Source organism: Halichoeres trimaculatus, unplaced genomic scaffold (assembly GCF_033239565.1).
Source record: "Halichoeres trimaculatus isolate MK-OKI-2021-1 unplaced genomic scaffold, fHalTri1.1 fHalTri1_scaffold_16, whole genome shotgun sequence".
Taxonomy (NCBI): Eukaryota; Metazoa; Chordata; class Actinopteri; order Labriformes; family Labridae; genus Halichoeres; species Halichoeres trimaculatus.
Window position 1 is genome coordinate 22,657,178 of NW_027437194.1, and position 20,825 is coordinate 22,678,002.

At 40.7% G+C, this 20,825-nt stretch overlaps 2 protein-coding genes across 3 annotated transcripts; one reads left to right on the forward strand and one right to left on the reverse strand.

Moving 5' to 3' along the window:
• Nucleotides 1-428: 428 nt before the first annotated feature.
• Nucleotides 429-1,954, reverse strand: hic2 (hypermethylated in cancer 2). Its single transcript, XM_074690977.1, has 2 exons — nt 1,739-1,954; nt 429-1,664 (listed from the first exon to the last, which is right to left on the reverse strand). The coding sequence occupies exons 1-2, from the start codon at nt 1,952-1,954 to the stop codon at nt 429-431; spliced, it is 1,452 nt and encodes a 483-aa protein (XP_074547078.1).
• Nucleotides 1,955-6,340: 4,386 nt separating this feature from the next.
• Nucleotides 6,341-19,935, forward strand: marveld2a (MARVEL domain containing 2a). Of its 2 annotated transcripts, none has more exons than XM_074689950.1 (9): nt 6,341-6,609; nt 8,076-8,165; nt 10,679-11,653; nt 13,832-14,052; nt 15,947-15,982; nt 16,068-16,231; nt 16,310-16,481; nt 16,986-17,036; nt 17,319-19,935. In XM_074689950.1, exons 3-9 carry the CDS (start codon nt 10,696-10,698, stop codon nt 17,436-17,438), a joined length of 1,722 nt encoding a protein of 573 aa, XP_074546051.1. In that variant the 5' UTR covers nt 6,341-6,609; nt 8,076-8,165; nt 10,679-10,695; the 3' UTR covers nt 17,439-19,935. The 2 variants fall into 2 exon arrangements, with proteins under 2 accessions (XP_074546051.1, XP_074546050.1); XM_074689949.1 differs by having other exon boundaries at nt 6,344-6,609; nt 8,076-8,134.
• The last annotated feature ends 890 nt before the right edge of the window (nt 19,936-20,825 follow it).

Genomic DNA, 20,825 nt, shown 5'->3' on the forward strand with positions numbered 1-20,825 from the left:
CGAATTCTGAAATGATAGTTTTCACTCAAAAAAAGGTCCTAATTTTCAGATTCAGTAATAGTTTTGTCTCCTCAGGAGAAAATAAATGCCCAAAACATATTTAGTTATTGTGAAATTTAATGAAAAAAAGGAAAAAATACACAAAAAAGGGGAGACAACCACCAGAGCTGTTTCATCCTCAGGAGACCACGAATGATCACATATTTCAGATCAATATGTTCAACATTTTTATCACATAAATCACTGTAACATAAAAAAAAAAAAAAAAAAAAAATCTCATGTTCAAGTTTTAGAAACTCTTCTCTCCTCTAAAGAAACCGAACTTCTGACTCTTGTTTGACTCCAAACTTCAAACTCTGTCTGGTTCAGCCTCATGGTTTTGAAAGTTTGGTCTGGTGCAGGTCAGACAGGTCTGTCCAGGTGTATCCTCAGGAGATCATGGTGTGCATCTTCAGGTGGCTGATGATGCTGCGCTGGTGGCTGAACTTCAGCCCACACAGCTGACACTGGTACGGTTTCTCTCTGGAGTGGATCCTCATGTGCTCCATCTTTCGGTACTGCCGCGTGAAGCGCATGCCGCATTCGTCGCAGGCGAAGGGTTTGAGTCCCAGGTGGCTCCTCATGTGGCGCGTCATGGTGCCGCGCTGGGTGAACAGCTTCCCACAGACGCTGCAGGAGAACGGCCGCGTCAGCCTGTGGCTCCTCTCGTGCTGGTGCAGTAAAGCTGGGTCCACGTAGATCTTCCCACAGACAGAGCAGGTGTACTGGAGTGAGGTCAGATCTTCTCCTGGATCTTCTTTTAGTGAGTCCAGTGGCAGGGTCTCTGGGTCTTGGATCTTGAGGAATCTTCCTTCTTCTGCATCCTCGGCTGTGTGTGAGTCTACGTGAGCCATCAGCTGCTCTGAGCTGGGAAAGCCTTTCCCACACGGGATGCACATGTACGGGCTCTCATGAGCGTCTGATTCTAACCACGGCAGCTGCTGCTGCTGGTAGACGTAGCTGGTGTTCATGGGTCCTTTCACTTCTTCATCTTCACTCCCACCGTCTTCACACTTCAGCAGCTCCCTCCTCAGCGCTGAGTCCTCTCCTCTGACCTTGTTCTGGTCCTCCACCTCTGAAGACGTCTTCCACTCCAGGTCTGCTGGCTCTCCCTCCTGTCCTTTACTCAGCACACTTCCTTCCACACCGTCCTCTCTGCTGTATCTGGGTCTGGTTTGAGCTGCAGTTTGCCAGTCTGTCCTGAGGTACCACTGCTCCAACACCGGGTTCCTGACGGCTGAGCTGGATTTTGGAGGTAGCTCATCGGAGGAAGTGCTGGATTGAGGAGAGCTCTGCTGGAGGCTGCTGGATGTGCTTCCTTTCCGGGTCTGTCTGCTCAGCTCTCCTCTCAGGTTTGGTTCAACATCCTCCTCTGAGCCGTCCTCTCTTTGGGGCCCGTCTTTGTGACTCTGTGGGTTGAAGCTTTGATCAACCTGAAGACGTCTGTTTGTGTTTGAGGAAGAAGTGATGGACGATGAGTAGTCACATGTTTTCAGCTTCTTGTGACAAAGAGCTGCTAGCTCTGAAAGCTGCAGGTAGGAAGCTGCTCTCAGGAGATCTGACACACCTTGAAAACCAACATCACAGTTTGAGGGCAGCTGTCCCGTGTAGATGAATTCCAGGACCTGAGAGAGAAGAAAACACTCTTAGATAGATTCAAACCTGCACATCTGTGTGTTTGTGTAATTCCTCTGCTCACCTGGTTGAACACTGAGGGCTTCACCATCTCCGTGTTCAGGGTGATGAGGTTCTCGTGCAGCACCAGGTATTTGAAGTAGCTGCTACAGGCCGCCAGGACGTTTTTATGAGCTCTGAAGAGAGAGTTTTCCACCACGATGATCACATCACAGAGATATCCTTTAGCTCTCTGCTGGTTGAGCTGCTGGAGGAGCTGCTGGGTGTAGTTTGTCTCCATCTCAGAAAGTAACACTCCAGAGAGTCTGAGGAGAGGGGACTGGAGATTTACAATATAGTTTTCAGATCACATCCATAAGTAAAAATATGTATGAAGGTCAATATTTTAACACTTTTACTCATGCAAACATGAGAAATGAGGCAAAACTGAAGTTCCATTAAATCCCCCTACTGTTTGCTGCTCTATCCTCTCCTCATGAATTTTGACATCTGTTGAGTTGTTTGGGTTTTGAGATTTTTCTTTTGAGAATTAAATGTTCAACCTCCATAAAATGCCAGAGGAATAGTCAAGAAATAGCCAACATTTAGGATTGTTTCTTCCAAGGACTATGAGTGTCTGTCAAAAAAGTGTGATTTATCCTCTGTAGACCAGGAGAAAAATAAAAGTGTATCCTTTAGGTGATGAGACTTTTCTTTTAAAACTTGGTTTGTGACCTTCTCAGAATGTCAGAAAAAAATCAGGGGACACCAAAAGTTAGGTCATATATCCTCTTAGGACTAGGTTTGCCTCTGTTAACATTGTGGCATATCCTCTGTGGACCATGACTACAAGAAACTGTTGCGGACAAATTTCTTTGTGAAATTCTACATTTTTATTTCAAATTGAATATTCGAACTTCTGCTGGTGTGAGAAAAAGAGTCGGGTGATCAGCAAAGTCAACCTGGTTTATCCTCATGTGACCATGATTGTCAGCAATAGATTTAAAAACAGTTAAAAATATAAAGAAATATTTATAAAAAAAATGTGGATGTCAAATATAAAAAATATATAAGATTTTTTATGTTTTAATTACATCTGAAACCATCCAACTTAAAAATAAACACAAAATGATAAATTAGAAGGCTGTTACAAGTAGTTTGATATATCCTCTGGGAACCATAAGTTTGAGAAAAAAACAACATTTTGCCATGTGTGTTGTAAGTGCTGGGATTTTTCTTGTAAAAACTAAATATTTATTGATTGTGATACTTAATGAAAAGTAAAAGTTACACACAGATGAACAATATAGCCTGTCAGTGCCAGGATATCTTTAGAATCATGATACATCCTCTTTGGACCAGAACAGCAACAATAAAAAAGTGTTCTTTGGTTTTAGGATTTTTTTCTTTCAAACAGCTGAAATAAGACATCTTTTTCAGTTTTCAAGAAGTCATCACACTGTAAAGTTAGGTAGCAGATCCTCTCAGGACACTGAATGTCCAGTCATAGCAGTAATTCAAGGAGATTTACTTTGTCTGGACCAGAATGATGGACTAATTCGCTGACTGCCATCCCATGACCAGGCAGCCCATGGAGCTAAAAATACTTTGGTCTGCTATCAGAGAGGAGAAGGTGGTAAAAATAGACAAGAGGACCGCACCCTGCTGGTTTTTATCTGCTGTGGCACAGCGACGGAGAAGTCCTCAAACAGTATGGAGAGAGTACAGGAACAGTAAGAGACTGTTAATCTATCATCATTTATTTCACCTTTTCTCAGCAGATTTAGAGAAAACAGAAATCAAACAGAACGACTGTTCCCTCAGTTCAACCCGCCCTCTGTCTTCTGGATCTGTCTGCCCTCTGATACTCGTCCCTCTCCTGAACCCGGGTAAACGTGAGTCAAAGTCAGAGTATCTGCTCTGATAAGAGCTCTGGTAACATCTGTGCTGCCAAAAATAGCTCCATGATACTGGTATCTCAAAATGTGCTGTTAAAAACACTAAAAAGGCAGCTATCTGAGACGAACACACAGTACTGGAGTTCAGACAGAAAATCCCAGTCTGGGTCCGACTGGATCCAGTTTAATGGATTATGCCCTCAGAGCTGAAGTGATCACTAACTGAGGAAGCTGAGCATTATCAATGTTTACTGAAGTCATAATTACTCAAAGTGCAGTCCAGACTTTTCTGAGGTGTGCTGAGATAATTTTCTCATAAGTTGGTGATGTCTGGATGAAACTGCTGGGTTTGGGAGCTGGTTTATTCAGCTGGTTGGACCATTTCTCATTCTCCTGTTCCCAGTTTCCACGTCTTTCCACTGTCATGTATCTCTTCATAGGTTAGACATTAAACCCAAACAATAATCTACATATTATTGTATTTACGTTTCTCCCTCTTTTTTTAATTTCATTTTATTTGATTATACTTTATTAAGAATCTGACTGCTCACAAATAGGACCATTTACCCCTAAAGTTTTAGTTGAGTTTGGGACGATGTAAACAAGACTTTCTCTCATCATTTCGTGATGAAGCATAGCAGGTGAATAGTTAAAAAAAGAAATGAAAAAAAAAAAAAACATAATAACATTCTCAGTCAAATATTGTGGTGAACAGATGAAATATAGTCACAAAAAGTAAAATTATAAAGTTTAAACCTTTGAAAATTAAAGTCAAAGTCCTAACTTTAAAGTAAAGTTTTTTTTTTTGTTTTTTTTTTTAATTCACTCCGATCCTCGGTCATAGAATCCAATTTAATTAGGAAAAAATAAACTCAGAGTCAGCCCTGACTGAAAATAATGCTAAATTCAAAATCTATTTCGGTGGGTCTAATTTAATTTATTCAATTTGAATTGAAATAGTTTATAGAACTGACTAGATAGACAGGCAGTTCAATAGCTCTACATTTAGTATGCACAGAAAAAAGTCATGAAGAAAAAATATACAGTATATTTGTATAAAATGTAATAATTCTAATTTTAATAGTTGTTTCATTGTACAATTAAATAATTGGAATTCTCCCCTCAGAAGTCACACTCCTCAAAGTGCATCTTTATGAATGAACTAACAGGAGCCATCAGGTACTGATGCTGCAGCTCAGGTGAGCTCTCTGTGACAAAGTCAGATATTCATTATAAAGAAAAAAAAAAAAATTCACCTTCTTCAGGACCTCAGGAGTGATCTGCTTCTAGATGATCCCTGCCGAAAGTGACTGAAGCAGACGACTGGATGGAAGATGAAGCAGAGATGGAGGCAGATAAACATACTGCACATGTTCAGACTTCAACTGTTCATACCAACACACATGCGTTTCTCTCCTGATGAAGAAAAATAATCAGAGGGTTCAACACACAGACACCCGACATAGATCTATAAAATCTTTGATGGTCATGGTGCAACTTTTAAATCCATTAGACAGAGTACTTTTCAAAAGGATCAAAAGAAAAAGAAGTTAATATTGAAATCATGAGGTTTGAAGTGATCAGACACCAATTCAGAGCAACAGAGGAGAAAAGACTGAAAGGAAAATAAAACTGCAAAATAGCTAAGTTGAAATGTATGTTTTTAATTTAAAAGCAACACAAACTCTGTACGTGAACAGAGCTGTGCGCTTTTCTCTGACACTGTAACCACAGAGCTCCATCTAGTGTTAGACAAACCTTTCAGATATCACAGCATAGATTCCTCCGCTGTGAAACAGGAAGAGGGCAGAGTGTGAGTCAGGAGGAGGAGAAATATCATGGCCTAAAGGCACCATCAGGTAAATCCCTGAGAGCTATCAAACACGCCTTAGGACATGACAGTAAATCTGAATAACACTAGTTCAGTATAAATGAGTCACATGTTAACATGTATACTGTATTTATGTATGTATATAAGTATGTATGGATTATTATTGTTATTATTATTATCATTATTATTATGATTGAGAATAATCAGCTCTATCCGCTGTAATGTAAAGTTATAATAGCCTGAAACCACATGCCAGCTATCATCACTTTGCTAGGGCGAGCCAATTAGTAACGGGGTTTACTTCATGGAGACAGAACTCAAAGAAGGGATACTCTTTTTTTTCTTTTCTTGATTCTGTCTTTTCTGTGCTCTGTAACATCTTTACATTGCAAAAAGCTTAGAAAAACTTTTTTTTTTCTTTTTCTCAGACTGGTGTAATAGAAACCCCTTTTTTTCAGCCACAGACCCCTTCCCCTCTGACTGGTCAGCCCTCTATAGGCCTGTTGGGGGTGGAGCTATAGGGAGACCTTGGTGTTTGAGGCCCGCCCCTCCTACATGTCATAAACTAGTTGGGAGATCCTTATGCCCTACCTCATCATTTTCAGCAAGTCTGGTACTAATTTTAGAAATTAAACAGGTAGAGGTTTGAAAATCTGCAAATGTTTAGTCTGAACATCCAAAACTTGTTACTTTACAAGCTGCCAAGGAAACAAAAGTGAAATATATCGATTGATTAATTAATTTATTTTTTGTTGGTATTGAACAAAATAATGGTGTTAGAAGTCAGTAGTAATATGTCCCAATAATACGCTTTGTGATCAAGGTTAACAATTGATTTGCAAATAAGTAAAATATAGGAATAGATAGAAAAAAAAAACAATTTAGTTTAAAAAAAAAGTACAAGAAGTTTGAAAATGTGATTTATTTTTTTATTTTTTTTTACAAGGAGTTACAGGATTTGGAAGCCAACAACAGAAAAGCTTTAACTTGATGTTGTAGTTTCTTCACTCAGACGTGTTATAAACCGTTTACAGCTGAATAAATGTGTCACAGTTTCAGTGTTTATTATCTCAGGTGTGCTCTTTGCTAACAGGTACATTTCCCCTCTCCGTCTGCGTGACGTCACTGGGATGGGCAGGTCACGTGGTGTCGACAGAGGGAGACCTGTGGTCTAACGTTACTGAAATGAGAGAAAGAAGAGGAGGAGGAGGAAGGAGAGCGAACAAGGTAAGAAGCGGACTGTAGACTGAGTTTACATCTTCAGAAACATTTGTTAAGCATGTTTGTGTCGGTGAGAAGACGAGTAGAAACTCAAGCGTGAACTTTTAAAGAGTTAAAGTCAGCTGTATACAGAAGCTGCTTCGCTTTATGCGCATTACGAGGAAAGTTCACCTCGATGATCCAGGTCCAACTCCTTAAAACAGATCCAGGTCGACATGTTTTGCACACTGAGACTGTTTTAGCGTAGTTTTAGAAATTTAAGCACTAAAATGACTTTTATTGGTGTGTCACGGAAGGTAGAAGTTGACTTTTTCCTCTGACCGAGTCCTCTGGCTGTGAGCCAGCTGAAGGTTTGTTGTAGCGTTATGAGGTCAGGCCTGCTTCACTATCACTGAGTGTAAGCTCGGTGTAGACACACACACACACACACACCTCGAACACACACATGTCATTAGGGTTAAAGCTAAGAGACACAATTATCAGCTGATTTCATCTTAAGGTGTTTGACTGCATTGGAGGATTTCAAGGATGTGAAGCTGCACTGAAAGTGGAAGAAATTATTCAAAAATGTGAAATACAACAAAATTACTTAAAGAATATTTAGTAGTAAAGTTCCCATTCTACAGAATAATCTGTCTTTTGACATGAGAACTGTTAATCCTGATGCATTCATGCTGTAAACATGCAGCAGGTGGAGACAGATTCAACTTTATATCTGAAAATATCAGAGTTATTTAGTGTATAATGACGATATCTATCCACAGTGAGTCTATTTGAAGATAAAATGAAACATTTATTTCTTAGGAAGTGAACACTTGTGAATATTAGGTGTCTGTAAATTTGAAAAAACAAAATTATTTGTTATTTTGTCAAAGTTATTTTTTAACTGCCTGTTTCTCTATCAGTTTCCATGTGTGTTTAAGTTTTTTTTTTTTTGCACAGATTTATCTTTATGATTGTTATTTCTCAACTCTCCTTAACTTGTGTTTTTATCTTGAAAGTCTTACAAGGGACAGAGGTTGCAAACTAGCTGTGGATACACATCTGTATGAACACTGTTATGAAGCAATAATTTATTCATCTGCCAAATAAAAAAGTATAAAAAATAAAAAATGTCCAGCTCAGTGTTGCAGTATCAGTTTAAGAGGGAGAAGATAGAAGAAAGTTTGGTTTAAAAAAAGCTTTTTATCCTTATTTTGAAAATCAAATATATGTAGTTTAGTTAATTTCTGGTGGGAGAGGTCTAGAGCTGCCTTTGGGTGTGAGATAAGAAAAAAAAAGAAATCTGATATTTTAAAAAAACAAAATGAATAATATCTGACTTTGAGGTAAAACTTTGGAAGAAAAAAGTCAGAACTCTGAAATAAAACTGAAAGTCAGAACTGACTGTTTTCCTCTGAATCTCCTCGTGGTCAGCTGCAGCTCCAGCTCCGTGTTTCTCCTCCTCCTCAGGTGTGTGTTTGTTTTCACAGGTGAATCCTCGACTCTCTCTGCGTTCACACCAGGTTTGCATTCTGACCTGCAGGCCAATGTAAGTGGTGTTGAGTGACTGCGTGTGAAAGGTATTGAAGCTCCGTTCTTTTTGTTTTTTACCTCTAAAGATGGTGGAGTTGGGCTTTTTTAGGGGCTGGTTGGAGGCAGGATGTATTTTTGTGCTGCTGTGAAACAGAAGAGGGCAGATTGATGCCTTGTACCTGGTTTGGTGCGGCACAAAAATGCATTCATGACTCGGCTTGCATGGAGGATAAGATCTGCACTCAGAGGGCTGTTTCTGTGGGACGTCAGGTCGGCTTCGTTCTCAGCTCCTTCTGTCGGCTCCGGGAGTTTTGCATGAATGATACTCTGACTTCTGATCAACTCTCTTTCTCCTGCTGCTCTTTCCTGACCAACTCGGGCCTGTTAATGATAGAAATGATAATGACGGTATGAATCATGAGGTACTCAGAAACATGATGGGCATAAAATTTGATCATCAGCTCATTTTGTTTTTAAGTCAAAAAACATCACGACCTAGTTTTCTGCTGCTCATTTGCAAGGATTTGCTGCTTTTCTGTTTTTGAAACCATATGAGGGTTCTGTTTTGAACTGGAAACAGGAAAAAGATGAAGAGATTCAACAAAAACAGAAAAAATATTGCATGCAATGCAGCGCTGTAATATCCAATCCTCTTCTTAGCGAGAATATTCATCAGAGTTAGATTAAGGGATGCACGATATTGCACTTTTTGGCGATATCCAATATGCTGATATTTAGCCGATACTGATGCCGATGTTTTGTCTGCGCACATAATTGCAGAGATCATCAACTCTCTTTAAGTATTGGAAGTAGTATATTGTATTATGGTGCTTACTCTTATCATATTTGTTATGTAATATTCATTTCTTGTGCAAAATAAGAAAAATATATGCTTGAAACTGTATATTTATTTATGACGATTGCTTTTAAACAAAAAAATCGAAAAGATAAATTATATCTGAAAGCTGCTCTTCCTGAGAAAATCTTAATGTTACAGTTTACAGTTTCATTTAGCAGACGCTTTTGTCCAAAGTGACGTACAACACAAGCAAGAATTTAGACAGAAGGAAAAACCTAGTTACTGCGACAACCGTGCTACAAGTTATTCGGCTGCAGGTGCTGCCATGAAGTGCACGTGTTTGTTTGTTTTTTTTTTTTTATATATATTTTTTGGGGGGGTGTACAATAATCAACAAGCCAACAAACCACAATTAATTGCTGCAACAGTTTACCTCAATCTTCAACAACAGTCAGTAATTAGTGCTGGAAAAATCATAAGAGCTGAATCTTAGACCCACTGACTCATTCTACCCTGAGGACAAAGAGGAGAAGGGTCAGATTAAGTGCCTCAGTGTCCCCTGAACAGATGAGTCTTCAGACTTCTCTTAAAGTAGAAAGGAACTCTGTGGATCGTATAGAGTTAGGTAATTCATTCCGCCATTTGGGCACAACAGAGGAGAAGAGTCTGGCTAGTGATTTGGAGCCGCGTTGGGCTGGCAGCACCAGGCGTCTTTCACAAGCAGAGCATAGAGGGTGAGAAGGAGTGTAGACCTGGATGAGGGACCCCAGGTAGGCAGGAGCCATTTTTGTCAATGTTTTTCAAGCCAGAAGAAGAGCTTTAAATTTGATTCAAGCTGCTGCTGGAAGAGAGATTAACAGCGGGGTGATACGTGCTGTTTTGGGCTGGTTAAAGACCAGACGTGCTGCTGCATTCTGGATCATCTGCAGAGGTCTAAATGTACACACAGGGAGACCTGACAGGAAGGAATTGCAGTAGTCAATACGTAATATCACATATTATTATATTACCCACAACCAGGGCAAATTTGGCAGATTTCATAACTGATAGTCGATAAACGTGACCTCTGTTCACAGGGAACATATGTACAGCTGTTAAACTCAAATTGAATAAAATGGTTTACTTTGATAAATAGTAAAAGTGCCTAAAGTAGTCAGCTAAATGCGCCTTACAGACTGCTGCTGAAATTCTAAAGTGATAAGTTTAGCTCTAAACAGGAACCAAATATGGGACTGCTCAATCTAAACTCTGCAAACAAAATCACAAAGAGTTCAAAAAGTATCCGCAGGTTCAGTCCATTATTTTATCAGTTTTTTATATTGGCTGAATTTGGTGTGTTATCCCATATTCAATATTGTATTTTTTGGCCAATATCAACCAATACAGATTCTGTGCCGATAATATTGTGCATCCCTTGTGGGATTAGATTTGTCATATGTCCACGAAAAGAAGTCAACCTTAAAGTCGTGAAGTAGTCCAGCTTTCCTCAGTTAAAGGCATTGATGCACCAGTCTGACCCCAAAAATGATGAACTGACGTCTAAAACAGAGAAAAGCCTCAAATCCTCATTTTTGGACTGACACATTTTTGGGCCAAAAATTTGACACCAGATAGAAAATCTCATAAATTATCTCAGATCTATTTCAACAGCACTCTGAGATTGAATACATGTGTGTATGTGTGTGCGTGTGTGTGTGTGTGTGTGTGTGTGTGTGTGTGTGTGTGTGTGTGTGTGTGTGTGTGTGTGTTCGTGTTCCTCAGGGACCATCACCATCCTCATGTCCTATGGAGGAGGCTTTAACGGACGCACTGAGCGTATCCGCCAGGCGCCGCACTATGACCAGGTCCCCCAGGGCTCCTTACGCAGATCGGACTCGTATGATCTGCAGCCGCTGAGGGAGCACAGAGACGCTCCCTTCGCCCACAGCGCTGACCCCCTGCCTCCCCCACCGCTGCCGGACCAGCCTCCTGTTGGGCCCGAGTTCGATCCCAGCGGCAGTGAGTCCAACGCAGACCACGATCCTGACCACGACCCCGCCCTCGACATTAAACCTGTTCACCGCTTCATCCCAGACTCCTGGAAGAACTTCTTCAGAGGGAGTAACCGTAGCAGCAACAAGCCCTGGCCCATGTCGGGCTCGTCGTACAACAACAACAACAGCACCAGCGAGGGGGTCCGTTGCTCGCCGCCACACTCGCCTGTGGCTGGATCGTACCGGGATCCTTATGGAGGCTCAGGATCCAGCTACAACTCACGCAAAGAGCTTCTGGAGCCACACGACGCACATGAGTCTGTGTCAGGACAGACGTATCGCACCGGTCTGACCTACAGCGAGCGCGTGGAGGAGTACCATCAGCGCTACGGCTTCATGAAGTCCTGGGCCGGGCTGCTGAGGATTCTGGGATGTGTGGAGCTCCTGCTGGGAGCGGCTGTGTTCGCCTGTGTCTGCGCGTACATCCACAAAGACAACGAGTGGTTCAACATGTTCGGGTACTCGTCTCCTGGAGGAGCGTACGGAGCGGGGCTGTACGGGGCCGGCACAGGGGGGACGTACTACACCGGGCCTAAGACCCCCTTTGTGCTGGTGGTGGCCGGTCTGGCCTGGCTGGTGACTGTGATCGTGTTGGTTCTGGGGATGACCATGTACTACCGAACCATCCTGCTGGACTCCTCCTGGTGGCCACTGACTGAGTTCATCATCAACCTGTCGCTGGCCGTGCTCTACATGGCTGCAGGTAGGAAACACAGCGCTGTCATACTAACTCAATCATCACCTCACACTGAAACTTTCTACGTGTAAAGTTTAAGGTGTGATATGAGCCAGAGCTCAAAGGAAATCTGCTTCTTAAATCCTGGTTTCTTTTCACACTGACTTCAGGTCTCAAAAAGTGTCTGACGTTCACAGAAGTTTGGTGATCGCTTCAGCCATCAACCACATAACAAGCAGTAGTTTCTGCAACTTAAGCCTTTATATATACACCCCCATCAAAGCATCCAGTAAAGCTGAGATCCTTATTGTTTGTGTCCTTAAAAATCATGAAAAGACCTATGTCTTGATAAACCTGAAGGAGGAGGATATGTCGTCCTCTTTGAACACTCCTCTGGATTCCTGTGTGTCTTAAGCTGGGCGTACACTCTGTGATTGTCGGCTCGTTTTGAGCCGATTTGCCACTCGTCCAACAATTTTTTAACCTGACACGCCTGACGAACAGTTTCATATATCCGCCACGGAAATATTTCACTAGTCCATCTGGGTAGCAGCTCTTCCGATATGTTTTCAGAGGCGGGACTTTAAAAAAAATCTGCAGCTGGTGATTGGACGACTGTTCTGATTAATACACTCACCATGGACCAATCCACATCAAGCCACGGTATGACGTAGCTTATGTGAGCCGATGCTTCTGAGAAACAATAGATGAACAACTACTGAATCACAAGAAACAGCTGTGAAAAAGCCGTTATACGACAGCTTCCGTTTTTATAAATTTAACTTAAGAATCAAAGGAACGCAAGTACGAAAGTCTGCTGACATCACGTCTGCTCCAACAGCTCCCGCCTCTCTTCCCTCATTGGGCCGGTCAGAATTTAGCCGAGTGAAATTGTTGGTCATTGGAGCCTGGCAAGATGGACCTGCAGGAGTTCAGAAACTGAATCAGACAGGTCCGTCTGCTCTGCAAGGTTACAATTTTTTGGATCGGGCTGAATTTCAGCTCAATAGTGTGTCGGGCGTCGTGTCATATACGTGGGGTAAAGAGGAGCGATCGACACCTCACTGATCACAAAGCCGCAGATTGCTAGAAAATCAAACATGTTTGAAATTCTGGTCACTCATCGTGAAGGTATCGCACAGTAGACGCAGCGCCACGAGCTGACTGGCCTCAACCTCTTGCACACAGCGTGCATGATCTCTGAAGTGACGTCTACAAGTTGGTATAAAGTTCAATTTAGCTCTCACCACATACCTCCTGTTCTCACTGAAGAATTGAGAGACCATATTGCCAACATCTGCCCAGACAATTCCTTGTCTATCCATGTCTACGTCTTCTGTTTTTGTTGTCTCTTCACACAGAATGGCACAAATTGCCAAGGCAGTGCTTTTGTTTTTGTTGAGCATCTTTGGTGTGTGTCTCCCACTTCTGGGTTTTTTCTTCTTCTTCTTTTGATATTGCAGAGCTGGATACAAGAGTCCAGCTTCCAAATGCCATAGAAGAAGAAGGATACAGAGCCCGACACGGGAATGTATAGTGTGAGCAGTGAAGTCATTTCAGAGCATCTGGTCGTAAAGTGTGAGAACATCAACTTTTTAACTGAGCTACCTCGTCGAGCAGTTTGAGATGGAGCTGAGTCAAATGATTTAAAATATTGCACAGTGTATGCCCGGCTTTACATATCCAGAGTTCTGCAGAAATCTCCAGAGGTTTGGTGATTAGCCGGCTTCAGAGCGACCAGCTGAGCATGGTGTGAACATGGCATCAACAACAGCAACAGCAGAGAGAGTTGAAGTTTTAAAAACAGTCCATAACTTCCTGAAACTACACGTCTGGAGAGGACATGGCTCAAAGAAACCTCCAGAGACAAATCCGACAGGCTTAGTTTCAGAGAATAGGTCTGTCTTTGGAGAAATCTTTCCTGTTATATTCTCACACACTAAAAAAAACAGTGTGTAAAATCTACCAGCTAAAGAACAACTTTCATTGGACTTTGAGTGAGTTAATGTGTTTTATTTAGAGGGATTATGTTGCAGTGATTGCAGAATGTTCAGTTTTGCAGCTGACACTTAAGGCAACCCGTTGGGAAACTTTTCTTTAGTGACTAAATTTAGACCCAGATATCAGTCTAAAGGTTTAAAAAATCTGGGACTACTTTAAAATAGTGTAAGTTTTCACCTTTAACGAACGCTTCTTGTTTTCTAGGCATTGTTTATGTCCGGGACACAACTCGTGGAGGACTCTGCTCCTACCCAGTCTTCAACAACGGCATCAACGGAGCGTTCTGCAGAACAGAGGCGGGTCAAACCGCTGCCATCATCTTCCTGTTCGTCACCATGGTTGTGTATCTAATCGGAGCCCTGGTGTGTCTGAAGCTGTGGAGACACGAAGCTGCTCGCAGATACCGCGAGAAGTACGGCCAGGAGGTGAGATCTGAGTTATTGTGTTTTTCTGGGTTTGGTCCTGAGATTCCTCAGCATGACCCAGAGATTCCTCTGCAGCTTAAAGGATCACACACACCCTGTTACACTCTGCTGTCTGTCCACACACTCTGACTGCAACAGGAGCCACATGATGAACACACGCCTGATAAACACACACGATGAACACACAAGCTTAAAAGGATGAAAGGACGAGTATGATGTCCAAACTTGAATTTACTCAGAACATTTTCCATCCTCAGAAGAACAAACACATCCATCTCATCCACAGCTTTGTCCAGTTTGAGTCCACACTTCACAGCTGCAGAGACACATCACATGACCTCTGAAACACCTGGACATGTGTGTGTGTTCAGGTGTAATCAGCTAGAATAAAACAGGTGCTGCCCTTCTCGCCCAGAACACGGCCCTCATTGTTAACTTGTATCACCACAGGCTCTGAGATCATTTGAATAACAGCTCGACTTCACGGCGTGTAGGAGGGAGCAGCTTGTTAAATGAAACTGGGCAAAAAAACAGCAGAAATAGTAGCAGAGTTCATCAATTATTCATGTTAATGAACCAATATAAAGGCCAGCTTGCTTTTTCTGGGGAATTGATAATAGTAATAATACATTTTATTTATTTGGCGCTTTTCTAGAAAATCAAAGACACATTACGGAAGTTAATAATACAACATGAATGAAAAAGAAGCAAAACAAGAAAAAAACAAAGTACATTCAAAGACAATCAAACATTAAAAACATTTTTTTTAAGAAAAGGTGGAATTGCCCTTTTTGTAATCTTTATTTTGTCCATCTGGTGCCCCCGTAGTATCTAAACATGATTTACAGCTCAAAGAAACCTCTAAATCTGTCTTGAAAACTTTGTTTTAGCTGCTGTCTCTTTAAGGCCTCACTCCTCAAACCCTCTTCCCTCTGATTGGACAGCCATCAAATTATGGGCAGACCCTCCAAAGTGCAGTAAGGAGACTGTTTCATGATGACATCATCATTGAATCATGAAGATCTGGTATTTTTTAGAAAGCAAATAGCCCAGTTCTTTAACTCAAGTGATAATTACCTCCACTAATGAGGTTATGTTTTTGGGAAAGTTTGTCTGTTTTCTGTAAACAACATAACTCAAAAAGTAACAAACAGATTTTGATGAAATTTTCAGGAAATGTTCAAAATGGGATGAGGAAGAAGTGATTAAATTTCGGAGGTGAACCTGGATCCAGGACCCTTTTAAAGGATTCTTAATCATTGTGAGATACGGTCGTTTTCACCATATGTGTATATAACTCCATCATAAATGATCAGATTGCTTTGCAAAACAATACAAGACAAGGTCACCATCATTTCTGACTGATTTAAAAGTATGATCCAGATCCTGGCAATATTCTGGATACTAAGATCTGGAATATGAAATATGTACTGGGTCATCATAATTTTGAATACTGTGAGGTAAAAAATTATCGTACAAACCTGCAACTAACACCAAATTGTAGCAGACAGTCTGCTGAAAGGGAGTATAACATTGAAATAAGACTGAAGTGTTGGTGACAATCACAATATGCTTGGTGGAGGTCTGCGCTCTCTGAGTGCTTTTCTAGTTTGACTGAGCAACTTCTACTTATGTAGAGATATATTGAACCTGTAGTATCTTTACTTGGCTTAATTAGTGAGGCCTGAACTTCTTCCATCCCTGATACCTGAGCAAAGCTTGCTGTGTCTCTGCAAAGTTCCCTGTTCCAGAGACTAAAAGAGGTATTACTCTTCTTCTCATGTCCGCAAGAAAGAAACTCATCACGATGATCAAATGTCACTTTCCTCTTGTGCATTAGGAGCTCCTCGTTAATGACTCTGATATAAGATTGTTTGTTTTCTTTGTTCCTCAGATGCATCCCTCTGAGATGAGAGCTGCTCGTCCACTGGTGAGGATCCTCATCTCTTTAGTCTCATTGTCCATTTGTCACTCCATCTCTACATGTTTGATTTCATGACTCTGTGTCTCTGCAGATGGTTCCAGTTTCAGGACCTGGACCCAGAGCTCCAGAGCAGGCTCAGGGCTCTTCAGTGGTCCCCATCCAGGCGGCTCCTAAAGCGGGTCCACCAAAAGTTCTGCAGGGAACAATTCCATCAGGACACATCCCTAAACCTGTGATCCTGCCCGACTACATCACGTAGGTCCTGATTTACACGTATGAGAAGAAAGTGTTTACATGCAGGTGTTGATGTGCTGCTCTCCCTCCATGATGCAGGAAATACCCAACAATTCGATCCCCAGAGGAGCGGGACCAGTACCGAGCCGTGTTTAATGACCAGTACGCAGAGTACAAAGAGATCCACGCAGACGTGCAGGCCACGAGCAAGAAGTTTGAGGAGATGGACGCCATGATGCGCAGTCTGCCTCAGCATCCTGCCAGTCAGATGGTGATTATTCTACCAGACGCTGTTTAAAAGGGTCCTTTCACTTTTTCACTCAGTCAGGTTACTCTACGTCTTTCTGATTCATCATCCACACGTCTGAAGTACTCATGAATCGAATCGTCTTCTGCTGTGTTGTCCTGTTTGTGCACAGGTCTCATTTCTCTTTTTTCACACACCTGATATTAAAACAAACAGAAACTCACAGCTGTAAAGGTCAGAGGTACAAACTGAGTCCACTGAGACATGAAGGTGTGTGTCCGCAGAGTAAACATTAATGAGACTGATCCCAGGAGCTGAGTTTTACACAAAGTCTCTTTGTTGTTCACATCTGCCTCAGTTCCTCGTGTTGTCACTTCCTCTGTTTGTACTTCCAGTTCCTGCTGGACTTCCTCTCCACCCTCACATTCCTGCTCTGATGCATCCAGAGAGAACTTTCTGCACCATCACGAGAGCCTGTGTGCACAGTTAATGTTTGCTCTGAACTTTTCTCTCTTTCTCATTTTGCAGGAGGTTGATCGCATAAACAGAATCCTTCAGGAGTACCAGAGGAAGAAAAATGTGAGTTACTCTCAGCTTTTATCCTTTGTGCTTCCATATTTGAAGAGACTGTAGTGAGTGTTTTAGAAGATAGGAGTGTTTAATGTTGGGAAGGCTGCTTTTTAAAAGCTTGGTTAATTGAAATGTTTGACTAGCTTAGGTCAACATTAGAGTTTCAAACTCTGTGTGGATTTCTGAAAAAAGAAAATCAAGACTATCACCAACCATTTCCCTTTTTCCTGTGTGAGTCTCTGAAAATAAAACCCATTTTTCTTCCTCCTCCTCCTTCACTCTCTGCTCCAGGATCCCACTTTCCTGGAGAAGAAGGAGCGCTGCGAGTACCTGAAGAGCAAACTGTCGCACATCAAACAGAAGATCCAGGAATACGATAAAGTGATGGAGTGGAACGATGGATTCAGTTAAACCTCAGAGGAGTCTGCGCACAGGGAAACACGCAGCACCAAAACCAGATCTGACACTGAACACTGAGCAGAGCTGGTGGTGAAAACGACATTTAACTGGAAATCCAGGACCACGACCTCAGAGCACACCCCGGGTTTACACTGAGCTCTTTCTCTGGAACCTGAGAGCTGATGTCAGCAGTTCTGTTTCAGAAACTCTGAGGAGAAGATGTTTTTTTTATATTTGTGAGCTTTTATGAAATGCACTTGTTGTTCTGGTGCAGAGTGAGATGAAAAGCTGATATCACTCTCATGTCTGTCAGTTTAGTTCAGCACAATGACTAGAGACAGGAAACGTCAAACCTGGCTCAGTCTGAGAATTAAAGTCAGATGTAAAGCTTACAGTTTTACCTTTTCAGTTTCAAACCCCAAACTTTTGTTTTTTTTGACTCACTGTTCATGAATAGTGTTCTTTTATAGTCAGAGTTGACTTGTTTAAGTTTCAAAATTTTGTATTACATTCCATTTATTTCTGCTGTGATGGAGAGTTTTAAATCTCTTGAGAAGAAATGAGTTTTTACTCTCAGTCTGGGATTCTGACCTCTTTGCTTTTTGCTTATTTTGAACACCTGAATCCATAATTTCAGCTACTTTGACCACCTTTAAACTTATTCCTAGATTTAGCTCCATTAATGTGTGAGAATCCAGAAAAAAATATGTTAACACAACCCTCTAAAGTCAGAAAACCAATTGGGAGTAAAAACCTTACTCTGCTAATTGTTTTTATTTTTGTAATATAGTTCTAGCTGGTTTAGGTTATTTGCAAGTTTGTTATCAAGAAATAAGTAAAGCACATCTTGTTGTCTCAGCATGACCACTCAGAGAAACACACCAAAGAGGTGAAGGGACTTTACAGAATGAGGGAGCGTTCAAGAGCACTTATACCATCTATGTTTTTATTTGGTATTTTATGCAAACTATCAACTGCCCCCGAAACCATAGAAAGCCTCCCTGGAGTTTTTAGTTAAGAAAGAGGAAACAAGGTTATCTTATTATGTGGGCTTTAGAGGTGTTGTTAAGCGGCTTTTATGAGACCAGGACAGAGCCAGGCTAGCGCTGTCCCTCTGTTGCCTGTCTTTAGTCTCAGCTCTTTTTGACTCACTGTAAAATCTGAAATCTGAGCAAGTGTTTTTATATTTGGTAAAATGATATATTAGACTTAATATGAGAAATATTCTGCTGACAAATCCAGAAAAATGTCTGGTTTCAGGATATGAAAAGCAGCACATCCTTCATCCAGTGATGCAGGAGCATGATCGTTGACATGTTGAAACACAGTTTTTTTTAGCACAAACGAACAAATCAAAACTAAACTTTTAAGGATAATAAACAGTGGGTAACAAAAAAAAAGTATAAATTTTGATTTTAAAGTTTAACACTTCCCTTCCGTTAACATGGAGGAGTTAAGCCTTGTGACCTATACTGCTATCAGCCAGCAGGGGGAGCACTAAAGGTTTTGGCTTCACTTATGTGAGTCTGTTGCAGCTATGGGAATGATATTATCTTTTCATCTCCTCCTCTAAGTGCGTTAAACGTTTTGAGTTCTTATTTAAACGGTCTAAATATGCAAATATCTGTTAAAACTGTTGAAGCTGTTAAAGCTGTATGTGTATATATACATGTGTGTGTGTATGTGACACTGTGACTGTGATTGTAACCAAGCTTCCTACTTTATTTCACTGAAGACACTGAAACCTGCTGTGAATGTTTGCCTGAACTAACTGGGAGATTGATTTAGAGGAGATGCTTCATCATTTCTGTCCCCTTACCTCCATCATCATCATCATCATCCTCACACATTCACCCTTCATCAGGCTTTACTTCTGCCCCACGTCTGCATGAATTTCAATTCCCTGAAATGAAACCACTACTCATCCAGAATAATCTCATGTCTTTCTTGACCTGCTGTGAGGATTGTTTGGATTGTTTTAATTGCACATTGTGATTTTTTTATGTCCTGTAGTCGAGTTTTGATGTTTGTGTGCTGTGACACTTTGTTCGACCATTTCACTGATTAAAGATTTTGTATTTCTCAGACATTTAAAGTGACTAAATATCTACTTTTGTCTTCAGGCCACTAAACACACGGGACCTCTGTCTTAATCATGTTTGATTGTAAATATTGAGCTGTAAATTTTTACATTCCTTCATAACTTAATTGATTTTGGTGCTTTTTTATCTTCAAAACAGTTTTTTTTATCATTAAGAGTCTTCATCTAACTTTGTTTTGTTTTCAATAAAAGGGAAGAAGAAAAACCCCAATAAAACGTTCAAGTCAGCAAAGGAAAGTGACACAGTTTTGAGGTTTTGCTAAAATCAGATGTTTATTTTTGAATCAGCATTTTTAAATTTAGATGTAGACGCTGATGCTGTTTTTTGTGGGATTTTTGCTCATAAAAAAGTAAACTGTGCATGTTTGCTTTGTTTCCTGTGATTTACCTCTTTTCTTACTCTTAACAACCCAAAAATGATCAATAAACTGAAAACAGAAAAGCTGATTGTGTTTCTCTGATTAGTGTCCACATGGTTGGAACTGAGGGGTCACCAGCTTAAAATGTGTTGAGTATGACAGCTGCTGACATGCTGCTGCTTTGTGTCAGCACATGTGTGTGTATCATGATTCAGCAACAGAGTTAAGATATTTTATTTGCTATCAGGGATTGGGACATCTACTGAAATGTAGTTGAAGTGAGCAAAAATAAAGTAAAACCTTTATTTCTGAGAGCTGTGAACATTTTCTCTCAAATTTATAACCACTGATACCTGAGAAAAAAGGGCAATAGAGATAATTCTGTGTTTTAATTGTACAGTTTACCATTTACTAATCTTTTTGAACAAACTGATAAAAAGCAGAAAAACTGTTGAAAACAAAAAAGTCCAATATTAAACATTTAAATGTATTTATTTGGCAGCCTGAAAATGCTCTTTGAGAAAAGTTGACTTTTATTAATATCAGTGAAATCTGAGCAGAAATAATTCTGCACAACTGGCTTTAAATTATTTTCCTTTTTAAGATATGCATCCATAACCTCCTGTATTATGTGTTTTGCATTAATGCAATGCTGAGAGAATTCACAGCATCAAACTTGTGAATTGTTTAAATTTCAGGTTTTATTGATAATTGAATCTAAAAGACTGATTTTCATTGAAAAAGGCAAAAACATCTGTGACATTTTGACAACAAATTTAATGTCTTATTTTTTTTCCCTCGGTTGAAATAAATAGTTTAGGAAACAATGTATGTATTAGGAAAGTAAAGCAAGTTTGGGGAGTGGGATGAAATAAAAATCAATACATGAATGTGACCAAATAATGTCAGACCTTGAGAGACAAAACACTTTATCTAATG